This window comes from Salvelinus namaycush, chromosome 30 (genome assembly GCF_016432855.1).
Source record: "Salvelinus namaycush isolate Seneca chromosome 30, SaNama_1.0, whole genome shotgun sequence".
NCBI lineage: Eukaryota > Metazoa > Chordata > Actinopteri > Salmoniformes > Salmonidae > Salvelinus > Salvelinus namaycush.
The window spans coordinates 11509139-11535775 of NC_052336.1; the positions used below are offsets into that span (position 1 = coordinate 11509139).

Genomic DNA, 26637 nt, shown 5'->3' on the forward strand with positions numbered 1-26637 from the left:
CTGGGCTGGATCTCTGCCCCTTAACGACATCACTGTCACATAATATGACTCTCATATGTTAACTCTCTGTGTTTGGTCTCATTTATTTATTTTGTCTGGCATGGGAACAAAGCTGAAGTGACGCACTGGGAGAGTTGAAGAGAGGCTTTGGAGTGCTTGCAAAAGGAGTCAGTGCCAGAGACACACAGAACTGAGAGTCTATAATGGTTGTTATGGGATACAATCATTCCTGAGTGTGGTAACTATGGTCTTGGTTTAGCAAGGGCAACAGTACTTGTACGCTTGGCTAACCAGCTAGTGATACTACATCTGGTACATGTGTAGGACACAGCAACATGCTGGGAGGGGAGAACCACAGCAGAAGCACAGAACCGGGTCTGGCTCTTATCACCCAGAAGGCAGGGTGATGACACTGATAAAGAGTGATGAGAACCAGCAGAGGCATCATGCCCATAGTGAGCACATGTGCCCTCATATTTGTCCTGTTAAAAATTTGTTGTTTCTCTGTAATACTAGCTAGCTAGCTAGCAATTTTATTACGTTTGCTTTGGCTATCCCAGATAGGCTCCCAACCTCGACTACAGCTACCTGGACCAAGAAGCGATTTCAGGATTTCAATCAAGCTAGACTAGCTAGCTTGTTTAATGTCTAACTATCTTAGCTGACAAGCCTGCTTGCAAGGTTGGTAGACTTTAGAAAAGCAAGCAATTACATTTACTGAACAAGTCTCATATCCTTTTCAATCTTTTACCCAGATTTTAGCAGCGATGCAGAGAAGCATATTTTGTTTTTATAAATAAACCACCAGTCAGGAGTACACAAAAAGCTCAAGATGTATGTTTAGATTTGCAGAAAATATACATATTTACATATAATTAAGCGTAATGATTATGGCTCTAGATTGCAGGAAAAAGCTGTTTCTATCAGAACTCAGGATAAGAACCAGATGCAGACAGTTCAAATCACAGATGTTTATTAACAAAACAGGGGGCAGGCAGACAACAGGTGAAGAGCAGGCAGGCAGAGATCGGTAATCCAGGGCAGAGTCAGAAAGGTACAGAACAGCAGGCTTCCAGGGAGACCCAATTGATTGTATTACTGACTTTCACTCAGATATTATATGAACATGGCATAAGTCATGGCAAAATGTGTAGAAAATGTGCTTTAAAACAGCAACATTTTCTCAACACCCCATTGAAAAATGTGAGGAGTTGCAGGAAATATACTTTTAAACTGCAAATTTCTCTCCGCCACCAAAATGTGTTGCCTGCAAGGTATGTGGGTTGGGGGGGAGGGGGAGCAAACCAAATCTTGCTTAAGGCCCCCAAAAGGCTAGGGCTGGCCCTGACTAGCCCATATGGGTGGCCACATGTATGTAAGTCACAGTCTTTACAAACAGTTTCCTTTCAAGTTGATGCAGCATAAATGTAATTAACAGTTTAATTCAACCGTTCCCACACCTCGTGTACCTGCTCATCACCAGTCTTCACTCCCCTTCCTGTTATGTCACAAGAATGATCTGAGTCAATTAGTGACTTTTCACACAGGTGTAATTGGCTCAGGGCAAGATGCAGATTGAAGAGCAGATTGAAAACCCTCAACCACCTTATTTGTGGTTCTTTCATTGAGGAAAATGGAGAGGGAGGAGAGCAAACCGGAGATAGAGAGACTAATGAACTTCTTGTGGTGGAGGAGGAGAGAGAGAAGGTAGAGGGAAGAGGGGATGAGGAGGAGGAGTGAGAGGGGAGGAGAAGGACAATGGGTGGCAGAGGAGAGAGACTAAGTTCTTGGGGAGGAGGAGAGGAAAGATGAAGAGGAGAGAAAGGGAAGTAGAAGAGAGGGAGGAAGACTGGCACAGAGCCATTTGTCAGAGCTGGTAAACAGGAAGTGGTGGATAGAATGCTCAGTGTTGAGGGTTGTGGCTTAAGAGTTGGCAGACACCCTTATTGACAGTGTTACTCAGGACAATCCAGGACACCAAGAAACAACCTTCCAGGATTTGAAACATTCCTGTTCAAATTCCTCCTTTTACAGTTCTCAAAAGGCAAAACATGTATTTCATTTGACAGAGAGTAACGCCTAACTGAACGTGGCTTTGGATAAGAGCGTCTGCTAAATGTCTAAAATGTAAATGCAGTATGAGTCAAACTGGTTATTTTCAAACCTCAACCAACCTTCTACTGGTAGACTGTAGGTGAGGTGTGGAGCCTGGTGGTCTCAGAGTCAGGTCTGTCAGTAAGGATGAAAGTCACTTCACATCCCTCCAAAACAGCAGATTTCTCCACGATTAAATAAAACAGTTGAACGGAAAAATATATATTCAGCACAGAAAAAAGCCTGGAATGCCCAATTACTGGAGCAACAAGAGAGATAACTACAATAGAATCACGTTTGTCTCATGTGTTTTTGTTTAAGCCTGCCCAGCTCTTTGTTTACATGGAGAGAGGCACTCTGAACTGGGTTGGTCTGGAACAATTCTGTCCATTCTTTGATGGATTGTGTTGCTTCAGCTATGCTTACTTGTATTTCTGTTATTCAAAGGGCTTAGTTATACTATACTAAGATGTTTAATCCTTGAGTCTTTCCTGAAGAGAAGAATACTCCTAAAGGGAGAAATCATGTTTTATGAAAATGATTTACTGTGTGTATTATGCTGCAGCATGGCTGTCGTGACAGTGTGATGGGGTTGTTGTGATGTTTACATGTTTGCTTGGCGTGTCTCTCCATCCTGACAGACAGGCCTGTGGTTCCACACTCCAAGCAGCCAGGTCTCCTGTCTCCTACTATCGACATGGCTTTGATCTGCAGCCTCCCAGGCCGAGCCCTCTGACCGGACTGCTCTGTGAAGTCAGCGCACTGTGCAACCCGAGCAGGGTGGACGAGAGTGCGGGTCCGGGCATGAGGGGGTGCGCCCGTGCTGTAGCATTTATTAATCATCATAATTGTTTGTCCGAGCTCTCATAAAGGAAAAGGGCTGGTAGCAGTCTGCACAGACTTAGTCACGACTGACTGTTCTTCTACAAGGTCTAGAAGACCTAGACCTACCGTAGTGAGCTCCAGATGTGAAGAGAACATGCTCACACACACACACACACACACAGGATTTGGCCTCCCAAAAAAAGAAAATAACATTGTATTCGTTTCAACATGACACAAAGTAGGACGTTACTGTAATGAAAACCACAGGTTTATGAATGAGGGGGGATGTCACTATCAGTCTCACATGGTTGGGGTGGTTTGGTCAGGCTGGCTCAGAGAGAGAGAGCTGGACCTCAGCCTGCCAGGACAGATTCAGACAGACAGACAGATGGCCAGGCCAGCTCTTTGAAGCCCTGCAGAACATCCATTACAGCAATCTGCAGCGCTTGGCTGAGATGTGGTGCAGAGCGAGAGTGGAGTTAAGCAGGACCTAGGGCCCCAAGAGAGAAAATGGATCCCAGCCCAGGGTCCTGGTTCCCCCAGAGAGAATAGAACCCAGCTCACCGAGTCCGCAGAGTAACACTAAAGCCCAGCAGTTCCATCTCTGCAGTCAGCTCTCATGAGTTCTCACTGCACCAATATTCATTATTACACACAAGCACAGAGCTCAGCTCACACTCGCCTATGTTTGGTTAAATTTAACTTCACCTGACTACAACAACACAAGGGGAACTATAGCTATGGACTCAAGCAGTTCAAGGTATCTACAGTAACTCCCAGCCCACCACAGTATAATATTACTGTGAGTTACGGCAGAGCCGTAAACAGACACTTTTACTCATGAAACCACAAGAGGACATCGGCCAAGTATTTCATAGGAATATTACTCAAGGTTCCACAGTTCCCACAGGCAAACCAGGAAATTACATTTTAAATGGTTAGATTAAAAAAAAAAAAAATCAAATGAAATGTATCAAATATATAAATCAAGGCTGAGCATATCTAACCCAGAGCCATATATACATGCCATTTTTTGGGGGGGATATAGTATATCTAACCTACCCCCGTTCACTACTCGCCTATTCTAACACATAATTCTCACATCCCTCATCCATTAAAACAGACAGAAACAGTATAAAGAAATGTCTTTAAATATATTTTATAAGATGCGCTACTTATGCGTTGGCATTTTAAATAGAAAATATCTTATTACTTTAATCTTATTACTTTAATCGTATTACTTTAATCTTATTACTTTAATCTTATTACTTTAATCTTATTACTTTAATCGTATTACTTTAATCTTATTACTTTAATCTTATTACTTTCTCATGACATTATTTAAAAAAAAGTTTAACATATTATTCACTGAATATCTACAACTCTTTTTCCTGGTTAAAGACTTATCAGACCACAGAATGGCGAAACACTTGGAATGTCAAAGCATTGGCACATTAGTAGGGTTTCAAAATTCCAGATATCCCAGTTAGAAGATTCCCAGAATTAGGAGAAAATAAGCAGGAAATCGAGAATCCAGCAATAAGGATTTCTGGAAATCCTGGACATTTTGGGAAAGTTTCAGGAATTTTGCAACCGTACACTATTAGTTAATTCTCAACAACAATAAGACAACAGTATCCTGATGCTACACGATCACAGTAAGATGTCTGGACCATCAGGTAAGTAGCACCATCTCTAGTCTACTGGGCTGACTGGTTGTGGTTCTTCCTCTCCTGCCAGGACTTCTTCCTCAGGTCCAGCTCAGTGTCTGTGAAGGCTGCTGGGCCCCAGTTAGTCATCCTCTGTGGTCCTTTATCACCTTCACAGACAGACACAGACAGAAGGAGAAAGAAAACATCACAGACTGTATTGAAACAATAGATCAATAGAACAAAGACATCAATAGCATTGTAATATGAGTATGGAGAGGAGAACAGAACAGAACATGAACATGCAGTGGAGGACATTCTACTATGGTGATGTTGGCCTCTCTCATTCTTACTTACCTGGCTGGATGAGACGGACCAGTCCCTCGTGCTTGGCCACCTTGTCTTTCCAGCTCTTGGTCTTATTAGCTGCCTGCTCCAGTTTCATTCTCACCTCCTGTAACACAAACACACACACAGGGTTTATCCATATATCTATCTCAATGATGGCAAGTACAAGTCCGTTTAAATAATAAATAAGTTATGCTGTTGTTCTTGAAGTGGAGACAGTTCTCAGTGAAATCACCACTAGATGGCAACAGAGTGCAAGGAGAGACCTCTATGACGGTTTTGTGTTGTTTTGTGTTGCGTCAACAGTTGACAGAGGAGTAATTCGAGAAGAAGCCACGTCCACTGACTCAACACTATATTCAGCTGAATAAAGACCAGTAGTTGCTCACAGACATATAGGTCTAAAGGAAGTACTTCCTGACAAATTTGTTTTTATCTTGTTTATGAAATGGCCCAGCAACACCTTACTTTAAGTGAAGTGTTAATAGGGGACATGGTCCCTACTAACAGCCATATTGAAACACAGACAGGGTGTTGTTCTCTGACCTCGTACTGCTCCAGCGCTCCGTGCCTCTCTCTCTCAAGACTCTCCAGCTGCAGCATGGCTGCCTGCAGGGCCATCTCCTTGGCCAGCCGGTCGCTCTCCAGCTCCTGCTTCTCAGCCTGGGTCTGGGAGATGGCCCTCTGCTGCTGCAGGTGGATCTGCTCCAGCTCCCCCCGCTTGGCTGACTCCTCCTCCAGAAGCCTGGGTACATGCAGAAACAGACACACCACATGAACCAATCACAGACAGACACTCAAACAAATGTTAGGTGCAGATGCCTGAGAATGTGAATGTTAACATCTATACACAGCCTTCTGATACACAACTGTTTTTGTGCGATAATGTACACTCCATCTGTGTGTGTCGTGTGAAGTTGTGTACCACATGGCACCCGTTTCCCTATATAGTGTACTACCTTTAACCAGTGCATGTACACTGAGTGTACAAAACATTAGGAACACCTGCTCTTTCCATGACATAGACTGACCAGGTGAATCAAGGTGAAAGCTAGGATCTCTTTGTCATGACTGACCACGAGAATCCAAATAGGTCAGATCAGGTTTGCAATGAATAACTTCAATCAGACCCCATTTCACCCGTAGAGGGGGGAGGAAAGAACAAGTGGTGATTTACACTCACGTCATGTTGTAAATCAAGGGAGAAGATCCAGGCTTGCGCTCTCCAAATTCACCAAAGGAATGTGCTTTGTCTCAACAGACCTTTTCCCGCTGAAACTCTAACACATTAAAAAGCTAATAATGTAACAATATTTCTAATGTAGAACGTGGGGAATTGTCAGAGGCGGTCTATAGAACACTAATGTCATGTTGTTTGTTATTTTGTGATGTCATTAAAAATGTTATGAAGGAAATACTGTAACTTGGAAAGTATACACACTACATGGATACATTTTCCATACTATTGCTTGTGCATGTAATATGGAAAATTATTACTGTTTTTGAAAAGAGAGGAATGTGATTTGAGAAGTTATAAGAGATAATTGTTTTCCAAAACTTTGCACAGTGAGTAATCACCGCCCCAGAGTGAGGTCAGGGAGCGTGCCAGCCAGCCGGAACCGGCCCTTTCGGGCAAAAGGTATAAATGATGGGTTAAGAAAAAAACACATTGAACCAGAAAAAGCGTGAAGCGGCAACTACATGTTTAAAATGGTTTGAACTTTGAATCTCAACAGGAGGTGGAGACGATAAACTCACCTCCAGGACAATCACTGGAACGGCTGATTAGCTGTCCTAAGTAAAGTATCTTCGAAAGCCAATTTAAGTAGGACCATCCTGTTACTCTGCTCAAACCATGTCACTCCCTGACCGTAGAGATCCTTTTTATGTCTCTATTGTGGTTGGTCAGGACGTGAGTTTGGGTGGGCATTCTATGTCTGGTGTTCTATGTTGTCCTTGTTTTGTATTTCTGTGTGTTTGGCCTGGTATGGTTCTCAATCAGAGGCAGCTGTCTATCGTTGTCTCTGATTGAGAATCATACTTAGGTAGCCTGTTCCCACCTGTGTTTGTGGGTGGTTGTTTTCTGTTTAGTGTATGTCACCTTGCAGAACTGTTTCGTTTTCGTTTTTTTCTCGTTGTTATTTTGTGTAGTGTTCAGTTGTGATTAAATTATTTTATCATGAACACTTACCACGCTGCATTTTGGTCCTCTTCTCCTTCTCCAGACGAAAATCGTTACAGACCATCGTATTACGCTACTTTCATCACCCCACTGGGAAACCATTGATACAGCTGGCTAGCCTATCTTCAAGAGTGAATGGAAGGAAAATCAACTCTGTAGTTCTGTTTAGGACTACACGACAAGTCACCAGATAGGTGACTTGTCGTGTAGTCACCAGAAAGGACAACAGAAAGGACAACAGTAGAAGAGTTGTTGAAACCATTTTGGACAATCAGAGCCTTACAAGCGTGCCGCGAAAAGGCCCAACACCCTTTCCAAGGCTGCCCCGTTCACTGAGAGATCCCCGGCGGACCCAGGCATTTCACGTAAATACATTCATGATGTCTTGCTCAAAGCGGGCAGCGGTTCTTATGCAAAGTATATGGTTATTGTAGGTGACAGTAGTTTCTGAATGTGGCAATGTTAAGTGTCTCTGTCCCTCTCTCTCCCTCTCCATCTCTTCTTTAACAAGCATCCATGTTGTTGTCATTCCGCTATGGACCTGTTTTCAGAGTATTACGTCTCCAGTCAATAACTGGTGCAGAGTGTGTGTGTGTTTAGCCTGTGTTCCCATTTAATTAGCTAGTAATTAAATAATTAAACCAATTTGGGTAGTACTGAATCATAATTAAGGCTCAGGTTTTTGCAGATGCAAGGAGGTTACGACTGTTCAGAATGATGATATGATACGAAGTTATGATTAATACGTTGACTGTTTATAGATGTGATAGGTAAAGACCTTTTAGAGTTTAATTCCGGAGATGGTAACTCTTTAAAGAACCTCTCTCGTGGTGCCCCAGATCCTAATGAGTTAATTGTTACATTATTCATTTAATTGTATAACAATTATACATCGTTAGTTAATTAGATAAATATGAGGGCAAAAGGGGAAGCAACTCAATATTAGAAAGGTGTTCCTAATGTTTTGTACACTCAGTGTAAGGCTATGAGTGTGTCAAGTGTGTGTTGCGTCTAACCTGGTCTGTAGTTTGCGCATGGTCTCCTCATCCTGCCTGGTCTGTCTCTCGTCCTCTAGTGCTTCCTCCAGGCGGTGGTACATGTCCTCCAGCTCCCTGACACGCTGCAGGTACTGCTCCAACTCACTGGACTTCTGGGCCACCTGCTTCTCCATCTGCTGACGAACCTGACAGGGGACAATGGACACACAGTTTGATATGATAATCTGGACACACAGACATGAATGCACGCACGCACACACACGTGCACACACACCACCACAGTACAAAGTAGCATGTGGTGTGCATATGACAATCAATTGTGTTTAATGTAGATTTTCCTAGATAACTCCATAAATACTGTTACTCATACTGTGAGTAATAGTAATAGTAATAGTAATAATACTTTGTTATTCATCAAACGCAATGATTCAAAGTCATGAGATAAGTCTTGCTGAGCAATATGTTGTTGCAGTGATTCTGAGTATGCACTTCCTGGAACAGAGCTAGAGTGTAGCTTTGTGGTTGGTTACCATTTTCTCTCTCTCCAGGTCCGTTCTGTAGCGGTCCTGCAGGTCAGTCTGGGTCTGTTTTCTCCTCTGCTCCTCCAGAGTCGCTGTGGCCACTGCCTCCTCCAGTTTCTGTCAGGAGCCAAGGGAGAGGAAGCCTTAACACTAGAAAAGCCTGGCCTCGAGGGAACGAGTCACCAACACTCTGGATAACATAAAAACAGCCTAACCAGTTCTGCTAGGGCAAGTAGTGATGTCAGAGTGAGATGTTCTCTCATGTCTGGAAGTAGCTAGCCAACGTTAGCTTGGGTGCTTGACTGCCATTGGAGTTGAACGCTCGGATCAACCCTACTCCTTGGCCAGAATGTCCAGTGTGCGCTCTGAATTTACAAACGCCCAGAGCGCACTCTGGCACTCCAGATTGAAATTACGAACACACCCAAAATCGTCTAGCTAGTCATTTGTTATGCTAACAAGCTAGCAAGAGGTTGCATAGCAACAGCATCAACTTCCGGTAGACAGGAGAAGCACTAGTACTCAACTGAAACAATATCGTTTGTTTAGAGTATACTAAAATGAAATAAGAGTATGTAGTATATACTCATTAAGTATGTATACAGTATGTTAGTATGGGTATTTGAACACAGATAGTGATTTATTAGACATGATTTAAAAAAGAACATTAAAAAGACTGCATGGGGGCTTTAAGGAACATTATGAATTTAAGAAAATGCTTTTCAAAAGAACAGAATGGCATATTTTGAGTTTAAATATATTACTGTGGTTTGAGTGTTGCCATGGAATCGCAGTAAATCTGCCAAAATGTTATATTTTGAAATCGAGCTCAAGGGGTAATTTTTAAGAGTTGTTTAACAAGGATATGTGATTTAGAATCTGCTCTTTCTAATACTATAATACATATATAGACATCAAAACGTCATACCTGCTTGTGACTCTGTAGGAAAATTTGAATAAGTCACTTTTTGGCATTCCTTCCCCTGCCTCTGTGTCAAGATGTATTACTACCAATACGCTGCTGTTCATTGGTTATTGGTTTCCATTACCATAAGTATTTATCCATTTATGCTGCTACTGGTCATTACTACTCCTGTTTACATGAATATATTACCATTAGTATATGTCACGAATCCCTCTGGAACTGTGTCATTACGCACACCTGGTCCCCATTTCCTTGATTAGTAATTGTATAAGTGTTCACCATGGTCTTGTCGATTGTGTATTTATTCGAGGCACTCCTCGCTCTTTCGTTTGGGTCTCAACCCTGTGTTTTGTATACGTGTTTGTTTGGGCTTTGTCCCCGTGCCTTGACATGGCACGTTGTAATTTGGGTAAATAAAAACCCTTGTTACCTATTTCTGCGCCTGTCTCCCAATCCCTTTATACCAACGTGACAGTATATTACCATAGGTATTTATATATTCCTGCTACCAGTCACTTTTCAGCACATTTCAGCCGTGCCATACTGCTCCCGAGTGGCGCAACAGTCTAAGGCACTGCATCTCAGTGCAAGAGGTGTCACTACAGTCTCTGGTTTGAATCCAGGCTGTATCACATCTGACCGTGATTGGGAGTCCCATAGCGCGGCGCACAATTGGCCCAGCGTTGTCCGGGTTTGGCCGTCATTGTAGATAAGAATTTGTTCTTAAACTGACTTGCCTAGTTAAAGAAAGGTTAAAAAAAACAACAACGTGTATATCCATCTGCCTTTTACGCCTACATTGACACTCTTGCACACACTCAAACCAACACACACACACACACACACACACACACACACACACACACACACACACACACACACACACACACATACATACATACATACATACATACATACATACATACATACATACATACATACATACATACATACATACATACATACATACATACATACATACATACATACATACATACATACATACATACATACATTTGGGGCAGAAGGGTAGCCTAGTGGTTAGAGCGTTGGACTAGTAACCGAAAGATTGCAAGTTCGAATCCCCGAGCTGACAAGGTACAATTTGTCGTTCTGCCCTTGAACCCACTGTTCCTAGGTCGTCATTGAAAATAAGAATTTGTTCTTAACTGACTTGCCTAGGTCAAAAAACAACAACACCCACACACCATTTATGCTGCTGCCTACATGTTCATATCAACCTCAAATACTCCAGTATCCCTGTACTGACTCTGTATATAGCTTCCTCTCTTGTTTTTTTTTATTATACTATTTTTATATGCAATACTGCACTGTTGGTCAGGGATTGCAAGTTATGCATTTCACTGTACTTGTGCATGTGACAAAACTCCAAACTTTGAATTCCATCTCACCCAGTGTGGCAGCCCCCTGCTCCAACCTTTCCAGCCTGTATATGTATGTGTCTTTCGGAGGGGTTGGGATAAAGCAGAAGTCACATTGCAGTTGGACCTTGTGTACATTTGATGAATAAAGTGATCTTAATCTTAATATATTGTCAATCTTGTCTTTAGGCTAACTCGATTATTATTATTATATGTGTGAAATGAATTTGTATATAGTTTAGGTGTAGTTTCGAGGGGCCATCATCTGCCTCGCAGGCTGACTGCCAGTGAATGACTGGCGGTGAATGAGGGGCAGGGGGGAATGTCCTCATAAAATTATGTTTGTGATATTAAGATTCTAACAACAACAGTGTGTTATATATACTTATTTAGTAAAAATCAAGGACGGGGGGACATGGCTTTAAAAATGGCAATTAAAAAAGTAAATTCGCTTGATGTCAACTTGGTGTTAATTCAGCCATTACACTCTCAACTAAAGGTTACTTTAGGGAAACTGATAGGGAAAATCCCTCTCAATTCAACAGGCTTTAAAAAGGAACTCGTCTTTGAGTTTGGTCTAAAGGAGAAAAAAATGATATTGGACAGGCTGCTGCTTTTCAGTGGGACAAGCTACACTCATTAGACTTATCAGACCCCTGTATCATATGTTTATCCTTTAGAATTGTGACAATACAGCAACAAAATAATATAAAAAGATAAGGACTTCTTTCAATTGGACAGTGGTATTTGATCAGATTTTTAAAACATTTTAGTCATTTAGCATACGCTCTTATCCAGAGTGACTTACAGTAGTGAGTGCATACCTTTTCATACTCCCCCACCCCCTTGGGAATCAAACCCTCAACCCTGGTGTTGTAAGCGCCATGCTCTACCAACTGAGCTAAACAGGATTTGAGTTGAGAACTTGAATAGCAAAGAAAGATGCATAAGAAGAAAAGCTGGGCCTCCAGATGCTGGTGCAAAGGGGGAAGTGGGTAGTCTGAGACAGATCTAAATAACCAGCAGACCAGCACCGGAATACAGGCATCAGCTCTTTCACAGGTGTCCCAGAGCCAGCTACGTTTGCATAAGTGCTTTCCCCCCCCCTTCTCAGATCTAATGAAAAACAAGGCAACAGTAAAGATGTCGTCCCCCACGAATGATGCAGCACCCCCATTGGGCCAATCAGTGTAATTTTGTAAATTACGGATCTCTATGGCAAGACGAATCATTCACCCAAGTTTAGTCAAAATCGGGCCAGTGGTGTCCGAGATATCGCTTGGGTTAGCTAGACTCATATCCCTAAGCATGTGGGCCAAAATTCATCACTCTGAGTCAAACAGATTAAGCCTCTAAGGTTGATGTCCGCGCCCCATGGAAATCTAATTAGCATAATACATTGCATTGGATGCGTCTCAATCCACTGCATCCGCCTATGTCGCACTTCCGCGTCTGAGGTGAAAGGTGACAAAGCTAGAGCGGTCAGACCATGAGACATCCCAAAAATCGGTCTTCTCACAAAATCATCTGTAGCATACGAAGGTTTTGCCTACAAACTATTGTTCTGCTCTAGGACGCCCACAGGCCTCACAAGGTCCCCCAGTACCAGTTGAAAAAAATGAATGGATGTACTGTATATATGGAGACTGCTTAGTGCATTAAATACATGTAAAAAAAAATATATATACTAATGTTTCCTGATCTTTCTTATATCTCTCAGATATAGGACAGACACTTCAGAACAAACTTCCTTTAGATTTTTTTCGGGGGACTATCTGTTGTTCCGTGTAGTGAATTTGTTATTCAATGAGTTTGTATGGGCTAATAGCAGTAAGGCCAAATAACAACATTCATCAAAACAAATGGTAAATATTTGTATATATAGGGTTGAAAAGCGGTTCCCGGTTACGGTTACCGTAACCCCCAACAGACACAATCCTGTTTCGGAGCTCTACGGACAATTCCTTCAACCTCACGGCTTGGTTTTTGCTCTGACATGCACTGTCAACTGTGGGACCTTATATAGACAGGTGTGTGCCATTCCAAATAATGTTCAATCAATTGAATTTATCACAGTTTACCACAGAGTCCAATCAAGTTGTAGAAACATCTCAAGGATGATCAATGCACCTGAGCTCAATTTCGAGTCTCATAGCAAAGGGTCTTTTATTTTGAATAAACTTGCCAAAAATTCAGAAAAACAGTGTTCGCTTTGCCATTATGGGGTATTGTGTGTAGATTGCTGAGGATTTTTTTGTATTTAATCCATTTTAGAATAAGGCTGTAACGTAACATAATGTGGGGGGAAAAAATCAGGGGTCTGAATACTTTCCAAAGGCATTGTATAGCTAGCTACATCTATGGGCTATGTTTTTATGAAATGTGTAATGTGCAGCAGCCTATATCATATGTGTATTGGATAATGACACAATAATTTGGTCTTGGGCTAATAAAATGTATTTAATGTATGGCTCATCAGTCTCAGGTAGCATCAGATTTAAATTTTGATCAAAGCTCTAATCAAATCCAGACAGGCCTATTTATATGCTTTACAATGACACTTCCGGTTTTGGCGGGCAATACCGTTCCATCCTGAGAATAAAAGTGATTTATTCTCGGGACGGAACATTTGTAAAATACCGGGAAAATATTCAACCCTATTCAAGGGGTCTTAAAATTCAAAATCATATAAGAAAAGGATCCTTGGTATGACCTTCTTAAAACAATTCCATATAGTTTAGTAGAATCCCCCACTGTTTAGTGCCAAAAATAAGGGGTTAAATGCATGTAAAAAAAAAAATCCGGATTTTTCTTATATCTCTTTGTAAGCCTTGAGACATGGATTGTGTATGTGTGCCATTCAGAGGGTGAATGGGCAAGACAAAATATAAAAGTGCCTTTGACTGGGGCACGGTAGTAGGTGCCAGGCATACTGGTTTGAGTGTGTCAAGAATTGCAATGCTGCTGGGGTTTTTCCCCCCACAGTTTCCCATGTGTATCAAGAATGGCTCCACCTGAAGAACATCCAGCCAACTTGACACAACTGTGGGAAGCATTAGAGTCAACATGGGCCAGCATCCCTGTAGAATGCTTTCGACACCTTGTAGAATACATGCCCTGACAAATTGAGGCTGTTCTTTCATCACGAAAGTCAGAAATAACGATAAAATTAATCGCTTACCTTTGAAGATCTTCATCTTTTTGCAATCCCAAAGGTCTCAGTTACACAATGAATGGTCGTTTTGTTCGATAAAGTCCTTCATATATCCCAAAAATATCCGTTTATTTGTCTCGTTTGATTCAGAAATACACCGGTTCCAACTCGCCCAACATGCCTACAAAGGATCTAATAAGTTACCTATAAACTTGGTCCAAACATTTCAAACGACATTTCTAATCCAACCTCAGGTACCCTAAAATGTAAATAATCGATCAAATTTAAGACGGAATAAACTGTTTCCAATACCGGAGAAAAACAACGAGGAGCGCTCTCTCACGCGCACCAAAAGACTAGAGTCCACCTGAGTGACACTTAGAAAGAATACGACTACTTCTTAATTTTTCAACAAAAAAAACATCGAACAATTTCTAAAGACTGTTGACATCTAGTGGAAGCCATAGGAACTGCAATCTGGGTCCTAATAATTCAGGTTTCCCATAGAAAAGCATTGGAAAATCCAATGACCTCAACAACAAAAAATTCCTGGATGGATTGTCCTCGGGGTTTCGCCTGCCAAATCAGTTCTGTTATACTCACAGACATTATTTTAACAGTTTTAGAAACTTTAGAGTGTTTTCTAGTTTACTTTGGGCACCTCAGTCATCCAAACTTCCGAATACTGCCCCCTAGCCTTAAGAAGTTTTTAAGGTAAGTTTTCTACAAGTTTTACACTAGTTAAACATGGGTCAAAGTTAAGCATGAGACTTCACGGTATGGTGTTCATTAATGAGACACTGAAACTCCTCTGGGAGTAACAGAAACCACAGCCCCCCCCCCCCCCCCCCCCCCCCCACAGGTAATACCATGCGAGCATCTGAGCCGTGTGACAAATAACAAATAAACATTCACTAAATCAATTGTTAATCTAAATAGCAATACTTAACTGTAAACTTTATATTTATATACATGTAAAAAATATATATAATAAAGGGTATCAGAGAAAGCAAGGAGAGAGAGAGGGGTTTTCCTTTACTTGGGAAAGAGAGGGTTGGTAAGCTCTGACCTTTCATTCTGTCCATTATAATTGAATGCAGTAAAGGGTAGCGAGAACTCGACCATATAATCAGCCTATTGTCTTTAACTATCACACCTCCTTTACACAGCCACTGGACTTTTCCATCAAGGGCTTTCACCACAGACTTGAGAAGTAGTGAAACATTTTACAAATACTGTAACAGGCTCATTATAATATATTTTGTACCTTCAGGAGTAGGCTACCTGTAAAATGACATCATGGATCAGGTTTACTGAGGTCAGTCGACAACTGGTAGTATAATTCCCAAACTATTATAATAACCCTACAATATAACTACTACAATCACCCCTGATGGACCATGAATGTGTCCGATTTAGTCTGGGTTGTCTCAGCTGAGAGAGTGGAAGAATGTGTGACAGGTCTGTGTAAAATGCTTGGAAACAGGCCTGGATGAGGACAGACATTGTTAATTGTTAATGAATTCTTAAGGGGCTAATTTACAGCAGACAAACAGAGGACAATAAAAGTGTGATTAGTAACAGGGAGAGGTGTGAGGATTCCCTGTCCTGAGAGAGCAGGTCAGTTTCTGTGGGGGTCTATAGTTCTGAATGAAAGGGTGAATAACAAGGGTGAATAACTGAATACCATTTTAATGACAAGTAGTGTGAAGCTACATAGCAATTATATGTGAGAAAGAGGGAGAGAGAGAGAGTGAGAGAGACATAAAGCGAGAGAGAGACAGAGGGTCTGCTATATAAATGGATGGAAAGTGGTGTTTGGGGAAAAACATACAACATTGTAAAATCCATGTACACAACAAGTGTGCGGTTAAAATGGGCAAAACACGCACTGACTTCTTTCCACAGGGCCGTGGAATGAGACAGGGATGCAGCTTGAGCCCCACCCTCTTCAACATTTACTGTATATCAACGATTAGTATTCCGGTGCCAACAGAGATGGCCACCTCGCTTCGCAATCTTAGGAAACTATGCAGTATTTAGTTTTTTTATGTATTATTTCTTACACTGTTACCCCAGTAAATCTTAAGTCTTATTACATACAGCCGGGAGGAACTATTGGATATAAGAGCAACGTCAACTTACCAACATTATGACCAGGAATACGACTTTCCCGAAGAGGATCCTCTGTTTGGTCCACCACCCAGGACAATGGATCCGATCCTAGCAGGCGACCCAAAACAACGGTGCTGCAGAAGGGGCAGACGGAGCGGTCTTCTGGTCAGGCTCCGTAGATGGGCACATCGCCCACCGCGCCCGAGTATACTACTCGCCAATGTCCAGTCTCTTGACAACAAGGTAGATGAAATCCGAGCAAAGGTTGCCTTCCAGAGAGACATCAGAGATTGTAACATTCTCTGTTTCACGGAAACATGGCTCACTCGGGAAACGTTATAAAAATGGGTACAGCCACCTGGTTTCTTCATGTATCGTGCCGACAGAAACAAACATCTCTCTGGTAAGAAGAAGGGCTGGGGTGTATGCCTTATGATTAACGAGTTGGGGTGTGATCATAACAACATACAGGAACTCAAGTCCTTTCGTTCACCTGACCTAGAATTCCTTACAATCAAATGTCGACCGCATTATCTACCAAGAGAATTCTCTTCGATTATAATCACATTCGTGTATATCCCGCCACCTCGACGGCCCTGAAAGTACTTAATTTGACTCTATGTAGACTGGAAACCACATATCCTGAGGCTGCATTTATTGTAGCTGGGGATTTTAACAAGGCTAATCTGAAAACAAGGCTCCCTAAATTTTATCAGCATATCAAATGCTCGAACGGGGCTGGCAAAATTCTGGATCATTGCTACTCTAACATCTGCGACGCATACAAAGCCCTCCCTCGCCCTCCTTTCGGCAAATCTGACCACGACTCCATTTTGTTGCTCCCAGCCTATAGACAGAAACTAAAACAGGAAACACACGTGCTCAAGTCTGTTCAACGCTGGTCCGACCAATCTGATTCCACTCTTCAAGATTGCTTCGATCACGTGGACTGGGATATGTTCCGGATAGCGTCGAACAACAACATTGATGTATACGCTGATTTGTTGAGCGAGTTTATTAACAAGTGCATCGGTGATGTTGTACCCACAGCGACTATTATAACCTTCCCCAACCAGAAACCGTGGATTGATGGCAGCATTCCCGCAAAACTGAAAGCGCGAACCATTGCTTTTAATCAGGGCAAGGCGACCGGAAACATGACCGAATACAAACAGTGTAGCTATTCCCTCCGCAAGGCAATCAAACAAGCTAAGCGTCAGTATAGAGACAGAGTCCGCAATTCAACGGCTCAGACACAAGAGGTATGTGGCAGGGTCTACAGTCAATCACGGACTACAAAAAGAAAACCAGCCCGTCGCGGACCCCGATGTCTTGCTCCCAGACAAACTAAACAACTTCTTTGCTCGTTTTGAGGACAATACAGTGCCACCGACACAGCCCGCTACCAAAACCTGCGGGCTCTCCTTCACTGCAGCCAACGTGAGTAAAACATTTAAATGTCTTAACCCTCGCAAGGCTGCCGGCCCAGACGGCATCCCTAGCCGCGTCCTCAGAGCATGCGCAGACCAGCTTGCTGGTGTGTTTACGGACATATTCAATCAATCCCTATCCCAGTCTGCTATTCCCACATGCTTCAAGAGTGCCACCATTGTTCCTGTTTCCAAGAAAGTTAAGATAACTGAGCTAAACGACTATCGCCCCGTAGCACTCACTTCCGTCATCATGAAGTGCTTTGAGAGACTAGTCAAGGATTATAACACCTCCACCCTACCTGACACCCTAGACCCACTCCAATTTGCTTACCGCCTCAATAGGTTCACAGATGATGCAATCGCAATCACAATGCATGCTGCCCTAACGCATCTGGACAAGAGGAATAGCTATGTAAGAATGCTGTTCATCGACTACAGCTCAGCATTCAACACCATAGTACCCTCCAAACTCGTCATTAAGCTCGAGACCCTGGGTCTAGACCCCGCCCTGTGCAACTGGGTCCTGGACTTTCTGACGGGATACCCCCAGGTGGTGAGGGTAGGAAACAACATCTCCACCCCGCTGATCCTCAACACTGGGGCCCCACAAGGGTGCGTTCTCAGCCCTCTCCTGTACTCCCTGTTCACCCATGACTGCGTGGCCATGCACGCCTCCAACTCAATCATCAAGTTTGCAGACGACACTACAGTGGTAGGCTTGATTGCCAACAACGACGAGACGGCCTACAGGGAGGAGGTGAGGGCCCTCGGAGTGTGGTGTCAGGAAAATAACCTCACACTCAACGTCAACAAAACAAAGGAGATGATCGTGGACTTCAGGAAACAGCAGAGGGAGCACCCCCCTATCCACATCGACGGGACAGTAGTGGAGAAGTTGGAAAGTTTTAAGTTCCTCGGCGTACACATCACGGACAAACTGAAATGGTCCACCCACACAGACAGAGTGGTGTAGAAGGCGCAACAGGAGACTGAAGAAATTTGGCTGGTCACCAAAAACACTCACAAACTTTTACAGATGCACAATCGAGAGCATCCTGTCGGGCTGTATCACCGCCTGGTATGGCAACTGCTCCGCCCACAACCGTAAGGCTCTCCAGAGGGTAGTGAGGTCTGCACAACGCATCACCGGGGGGAAACTACCTGCCCTCCAGGACACCTACACCACCCGATGTCACAGTAAGGCCAAAAAGATCATCAAGGACAACAACCACCCGAGCCACTGCCTGTTCACCCCGCTATCATCCAGAAGGCGAGGTCAGTACAGGTGCATCAAAGCTGGGACCGAGAGACTGAAAAACAGCTTCATCTCAAGGCCATCAGACTGTTAAACAGCCATCACTAACACTGAGTGGCTGCTGCCAGCATACTGACACATCTCTAGCCACTTTAATAATAAAAAATTGGATGTAATAAATGTATCACTAGTCACTTTAAACAATGCCACTTTATATGATGTTTACATACCCTACATTACTCATCTCATATCTATATACAGTACTCTTGTCACGTTCCTGACCTGTTTTCCCTTGTTTTGTATTTGTTTAGTATGGTCAGGGCGTGAGTTGGGGTGGGCATTCTATGTTATGTGTTTCTATGTTGGGTTCGTTGGATTAGCCTGATATCGTTCTTAATCAGGGGCAGGTGTTTTACGTTTCCTCTGATTGAAAACCATATTTAGGTAGGTTGTCCACACTGTTTGTTTGTGGGTGATTGTTGCTGTGTCTGTGTTTGTTCGCCACACGGTACTGTTACGTTTCGTTCGTTCGTTTGTTCCTGTTCGTGCGTTCATTTTTATATGTTCTCAAGTTCAGGTCTGTTCACGTCGTTTATTGTTTTGTAGTTTGTTTAAGTGTTTTTCCGTCTTCGTTTAATAAACAATAAGTATGTATTCAAACAACGCTGCATTTTGGTCCGATCCTTGCTCCTCCTCAGACGAGGAGGAAGATGAGCGTTACAGAATCACCCACCAACCAAGGACCAAGCAGCGTGGGAAAAAGCAGCAGCAGCGATCGCAGGATTTCTGGACATGGGAGGAAATTCTGGACGGTAAGGGACCCTGGGCACAACCTGGAGAATATCGCCGCCCTCGTGAAGAGCTGGAGGCAGCTAAAGCCGAGAGGCGGTGGTATGAGGAGGCAGCACGGAAGCGAGGCTGGAAGCCTGTGAGTCAAGCCCAAACATTTCTTGAGGGGGGGCTACAAGGGAGTGTGGCGAAGTCAGGTAGGAGACCTGCGCCAACTCCCCGAGCTTACCGTGGAGAGCGAAAGTACGGGCGGACACCGTGTTATGCGGTAAAGCGCACGGTGTCTCCTGTACGTGTGCTTAGCCCGGCGCGGGTTATTCCACCTCCCCGCACTGGCCGGGCTAGATTGAGCATTGAGCCAGGTGCCATGAAGCCGGCTCAACGCGTCTGGTCTCCAGTGCGTCTCCTCGGGCCGGCATACATGGCACCAGCCTTACGCATGGTGTCCCCGGTTCGCCAACACAGCCCAGTGCGGGTTATTCCACCTCCCCGCACTGATCGGGCTACGGGGAGCATTCAACCAGGTAAGGTTGGGCAGGCTCGGTGCTCAAGGGAGCCAGTACGCCTTCACGGTCCGGTATATCCGGCGCCACTTCCCCAGCCCAGTACCACCAGTGCCAACACCACGCACCAGGCTTCCTGAGCGTCTCCAGAGCCCTGTTCCTCCTCCACGCACTCGCCCTATGGTGCGTGTCTCCAGCCTGGTACCACCAGTTCCGGCACCACACACCAAGCCTCCTGTGCGTCTCCAGAGCCCTGTGCGTCCTGTTGCTGCTCCCCGCACTAGCCTTGAAGTGCGTGTCCTTAGCCCGGTACCACCAGTTCCGGCACCACGCACCAGGCCTACTGTGCGCCTCAGCCGGCCAGAGTCTGCCGTCTGCCCAGTGCTGCCTGCACTGCCCGTCTGCCTGGAGCCGCCTGCACTGCCCGTCTGCCTGGAGCCGCCTGCACTGCCCGTCTGCCCAGTGCCGTCTGCGCTATCCGTCTGCCCAGCGCCGTCTGAACTGCCCGTCTGTCCTGAGCCTTCAAAGCCGCCCGTCTGTCCTAAGCCTTCAAAGCCGCCCGTCTGTCCTGAGCCTTCAAAGCCGCCCGTCTGTCCTGAGCCTTCAGAGTCGTCCGTCAGTCAGGAGTCGCTAGAGCCGTCCGCCAGACAGGAGCCGCTAGAGCCGCCCGCCAGACAGGAGCAGCCAGAGCCGCCCGCCAGACAGGAGCAGCCAGAGCCGCCCGCCAGACAGGAGCAGCCAGAGCCGCCCGCCAGACAGGAGCAGCCAGAGCCGCCCGCCAGACAGGAGCGGCCAGAGCCGCCCGCCAGCCATGACCTGCCAGTGCCGTCAGCCAGCCATGACCTGCCAGAGCCGTCAGCCAGCCATGACCTGCCAGAGCCGTCAGCCAGCCATGACCTGCCAGAGCCGTCAGCCAGCCATGACCTGCCAGAGCCGTCAGCCAGCCATGACCTGCCAGAGCCGTCAGCCAGCCATGACCTGCCAGAGCCGTCAGCCAGCCATGACCTGCCAGAGCCGTCACTCAGTCCGGAGCCGTCCCTCAGTCCGGAGCCGCCCCTCAGTCCGGAGCCGCCCCTCAGTCCGGTGCCGCCCCTCAGTCCGGTGCCGCCCCTCAGTCCGGTGCCGCCCCTCAGTCCGGTGCCGCCCCTCAGTCCGGTGTTGCCCCTTAGTCCGGTGCTGCCTCTTAATGACGTGGGGACCACGTCCAGAGCCAGAGCCGCCACCGTGGACAGATGCCCACCCAGACCCTCCCCTAGAGTTTTAGGTGGTGCGCCCGGAGTTCGCACCTTAAGGGGGGGTTCTGTCACGTTCCTGACTTGTTTTCCCTTGTTTTGTATTTGTTTAGTATGGTCAGGGCGTGAGTTGGGGTGGGCATTCTATGTTATGTGTTTCTATGTTGGGTTCGTTGTATTAGCCTGATATGGTTCTTAATCAGGGGCAGGTGTTTTACGTTTCCTCTGATTGAGAACCATATTTAGGTAGGCTGTCCACACTGTTTGTTTGTGGGTGATTGTTGCTGTGTCTGTGTTTGTTCGCCACACGGTACTGTTACGTTTCGTTCGTTCGTTTGTTCCTGTTCGTGCATTCATTTTTATATGTTCTCAAGTTCAGGTCTGTTCACGTCGTTTATTGTTTTGTAGTTTGTTTAAGTGTTTTTCCGTCTTCGTTTAATAAACAATAAGTATGTATTCAAACCACGCTGCATTTTGGTCCGATCCTTGCTCCTCCTCAGACGAGGAGGAAGACGAGCGTTACAACTCTGTATATACCATGGCCATCGCTCATCCATATATTTATATGTACATATTCTTATTCATTCCTTTACACTTGTGTGTAAAAGATAGTTGTTGTGAAATTGTTAGATTACTTGTTAGATATTACTGCATGGTCAGAATTAGAAGCACAAGCATTACGCTACACTCGCATTAACATCTGCTAACCATGTGTATGTGACCAATACAATTTGATTTGAACAATTTGAATTGTCGAGGGCACAAGAACATTCTGCAGCACCCAACCTCACCTACTAGAATTTGAGTCAAGTGTCTACTGTTTGCTGATGATCTGATGCTTCTGTCCCCAACCAAAGAGGGCCTACAGCAGCACATAGATCTTCTGCACAGATTCTGTCAGACCTGGGCCCTGACAGTGAATCTCATTAAGACAAAAATAATGGTGTTCCAAAAATGGTCCAGTTGCGTGGATCACAAACACAAATTCCACTTAGACACCATTGCCCTAGAGCACACAATAAACTATACCTACCTCGGGCTAAACATCAGCACCACAGGTAACGTCCACAAAGCTGTGAACATAAAATTAATTATCCCAATTAGGATCTAGCAAAATATATTTGAATCAGTTATAGAACCCATTGTCCTTTATGGTTGTGAGGTCTGGGGTCCGCTCACCAACCAATAAGTCACAAAATGGGACAAACACCAAATGTACAAATTCAAACACTAAATAACACATGCAGAGCAGAATTAGGACAATACCCGCTAATTATCAAGATCCAGAAAAGAGCCGTTAAATTCTAGGACCACCTAAACGGAAGCAATTCCCAAACCTTTCATAACAAAGCCATCATCTACAGAGAGATGAACCTAGAGAAGAGTCCCCTCTAGGGACTGGCATGAGAAATAAAGTACTTGAGTACTTGAACTGACCTCAATAATTTGTCTTTAACCAGAGATCAAATTTTTTCCAATACTGTAAAACTATTTGGTCAAAAAAGACAATGTTAATTTGCCTTGACTCTAGTATTCCATTTGTACATGTGCATTTGCAGGACACAATAAAAAATAAACCAAACCAAGCATTGCAGTTCTGCTCCCGAAATTCCCTTTGCCCTCCTTGTCCCTCAAATTCTAAATGGACTGGTTGACTGAAGTAGGAAAATATGTGTTCCAACAATGAGCTGCAGTTTTGGAATAATTGAGTCATTGACACACTGCTCGCTTAACCTGGAAGCCAGCCGCACCAATATGTCAGAGGAAACAAGTGCATGCGCCCGGCATGCCACAGGAGTCGCTAGAGCGCAACGGGACAAGGACATCCCGGCCAGCCAAACCCTCCCCTAACCAGGACAACGCTGGGACAATTGTGCGCTGCCTGTGGTGGAAATTACAACATTATGTTATTCACATTGCTCAATATTAGAATGTATTCTTATATTAGTCATTTCACACTCTGTCTGTTTTTCTGAGAGGAGCCTCTGAGGCTTAACGCTGACAGTTGATTTACGATGCCTGATAAAACCTAAAGACTGCATTCCATGATTAGTGTCTGTGTGAAATGTTGGCCTGTCTGCCAGGAACAGGCAAACCCTCCCTCCAGTTTATTTCTCCCACATCGCAGATGAACTGGACTTCATAATTTGAGGGAAGGACCTAGTGTCCTATGTTGCATTAGTATTTCTGTATAAACAAGTAGTAAATGACTTAGAGACAGAAACCTGGCGCAATGTAAATCTTGCTGTCTGTTGCTTGATATCACAATGTACCTTTGTATAATTCTACACATCTGTTGTTTGTCATGAACATTCAGGAGGATGTACTTTGCTATAAAGAGCTATAACCCAAATCTGTTCGTTGGGCTCTCAGCAATCACTTAACACCATGCCAAAACCGGACCAGCACGTGCGTCCGCGTGCGCAAATTGATTTTGTCCCCCCACACCAAACGTGATCACAACACACAGGTTGAAATATCAAAACAAACTGTAAACCAATTATGCTAATTTGGGGACAGGTCAAAAAGCATTAAACATTTATGGCAATTTAGCTAGATAGCTTGCAGTTGCTAGCTAATTTGTCCTATTTAGTTGGCTTGCTGTTGCTAGCTAATTTGTCCTTGGATATAAATGTTGAGTTGTTATTTTACCTGAAATGCACCGGGTCCTCTACTCCGACAATTAATCCACACATAAAACAGTCAACCGACTTTATATGGCGATTGGCATCTAACTTTCATAATAAGGTGTATTACCACAACTGACCGACCGACCGACCTCATTTCATCTTTCAATCAAACCACGTGGGTATAACCAATGAGAAGATGGGTATATGCTTCTAAAAGCCAATGAGGAGATGGGAGAGGCAGGACTTGCATCGCGTTCAGCGTCACAAATAGAAGCAACTTCCATTTTATAGCTTGGCAACGCAGATGCTCGTTGGTGCGCGCGAGCAGTGTGGGTTTAATGATTGAATAACATGTATGCGTACATTTATTTTGCAACGCTCACGCACGCGACGCATCCGGTTTGGGTAGCGTGTAACTTAAGGGTGGCTATTGACCAGCTCCATTGTTGCAATAATTAATAATCACGTTTTTTTGTTTTTAATATATCTAAAAGTCTCTCTCCTTTGAATCAGAAATATTCCACGACACGCCTCATGGATCTCCCGGTCACGGCCGGCTGCGACACAGCCCGGGCTCGGACCCGGATCTGTAGTGACGCCTCTAGCACTGCGATCCAGTGCCTCAGACCGCTGCGCCACTCAGGAGGCCCATTTGGTCTTCATTTAAGGTTAGGGTTATGCACTGCTAGCGTTTAGAATTTGTTAGAATAAATTTTGCTAAACATAGACAGGTTCCACACTGAAAATATGCTGAAACTTTTGCTTGATAAAGACAAAGAGCGTATTTCCATCAGAATCATTGAGCCTAGGCCTACTCACTAAACACATGTCCTGGCCATAATTCCTTACCATGTAGAATTGTTCATCCATTTAGAAAATTCTAAGGAACTCGCATAATAAACTAAATCGAATGTCTGTATATTGAAAAGAAGACAGATTTTGGTTTGTATCCTTGAAAAATGTGTCTTTCAACTCGCCAAATTGAGCCCTGTTTCAAATGATCACTCTTTGAGAACAACTGTTCCAGACATGAGATGCGAATCACTTCGCACTATTCCGTTATCTTTTATTCTGTTATATTACATCATTTTTTTTACTATAAAATAGGTGTCGAGTGTAATAAGGGCTTAGGAAAAATTAGCATCTTGTCTGCTAAATTAACAAAATAAGGATATGCCATTGCACAGCCATAGACTACCTTTTTGAAGAATGTCTTCGACGATACAATATAACCAGTTGTTATTACAGTGTCAATAAATTAATCTTAAATGGCACTTGTTTTTTTATTGACTGAATATATTAAACCAATTTAGCAATTAGGATTCGTTATCTGTAACATTCTGATAAATTAGGCATTGTTGCTCACTGTTGGCATATACTGTAGACAAATACGCACATCTTTTTTCCAGTGTTCTAAAAATGTTCTAAAAATAGCTTATTTTATTTTGAGTACTCCAGAAAAAAATCATGAGGGTACTCGAACAGAAGGTCAAATTCCCATCCCTAGTTCCCTCAGCAAGCTGGTCCTGGGGCTCTGTTCACAAACACAAACAGACCCCAGGACAGAAACACAATTAGAGAAAACTAAAATATACTTGACACATTGAAAAGAACTAACCAAAAAACAAAGCAAAATACCTGACCACGGTGACATCGGCAAACTTAATGATGGTGTTGGAGTCTGGCCGTGCAGTCATGAGCGAACAAGGAGTACAGGAGGGGACTGAGCACACACCCCTGAGGGGCCCCTGTGTTTAAAAGTGCCTCAAAGTACAAATAATTAATAGATTTTTTTTGTGTGTTCTCTGTTAAATGTTTGCTCAGCCCACATGCTCTAAGGAAAGCTTTGACTTCCGACTCAGTGGGCATAGCCTTGCTATTGAGAGGCCGCCGTAGTCAGACCTGGCTCTCGAGAGAAGACAGGCTATGTGCACACTGCCCACAAAAAGAGATGGAAAGTGAGCTGCACTTTCTAACCTCCAGCCAAATGTATGACCATATAAGAGACACATATTTCCCTCAGATTACACAGACCCACAAAGAATTTGAAAACAAAATGTTTTTTGATCAACTCCCATATCTATTAGGTGAAATACCACTGTGTGCCATCACAGCAGCAATATTTGTGACCTGTTGCCACAAGAAAAGGACAAGTGAAGCACAAAAAACTATGTAAATACAACCCATATTTATGTTTATTTATTTTCCCTTTTGTACTTCAACTATTTGCACATTGCACAAATGTCTCTACTATTTTACTGTTAATTTCTGATTTTTTATTTCACTTTTGTTAATTATCTATTTCACTTGCTTTGGCAATGTAAACATATGGTTCCCATGCCAATAAAGCCCTTTGAATTGAATTGACAGAGAGAGGAGAAAGGGACAGAGGGAGTGAAACACAGAGTACCTTCGTCATGGACTCCAGCTGTCTATGCTTGTTTTCATTGGCTATCTGCAGCAGCATCATCCTCTCCTCCAGCTCCCCCTGCTCGGCCTGCTGTTTCTGCCTGACCTCCCTGCGCCGTAGCCTGGCCTCACGGTGCGGAGAGGGCAGGCCCAACCTCAGCAGCTGGATGCATGTTTGGATGGCTGGGAGGGG

At 44.0% G+C, this 26637-nt stretch overlaps 1 protein-coding gene across 1 annotated transcript in view; it reads right to left on the minus strand.

Moving 5' to 3' along the window:
• Nucleotides 1–4203: 4203 nt before the first annotated feature.
• The window catches only part of LOC120025142 (switch-associated protein 70-like), a 28656-nt gene continuing 6222 nt past the window's right edge, over nucleotides 4204–26637 (minus strand). The window contains exons 7-12 of the mRNA XM_038969585.1: nucleotides 26446–26627; nucleotides 8627–8734; nucleotides 8115–8281; nucleotides 5463–5661; nucleotides 4926–5022; nucleotides 4204–4738 (exon numbers count right to left, since the gene is read on the minus strand). Of these exons, the coding sequence (XP_038825513.1) occupies nucleotides 4620–4738; nucleotides 4926–5022; nucleotides 5463–5661; nucleotides 8115–8281; nucleotides 8627–8734; nucleotides 26446–26627 (872 nt within the window). The 3' untranslated portion in view covers nucleotides 4204–4619. The remainder of the gene's footprint in view (nucleotides 4739–4925; nucleotides 5023–5462; nucleotides 5662–8114; nucleotides 8282–8626; nucleotides 8735–26445; nucleotides 26628–26637) is intronic.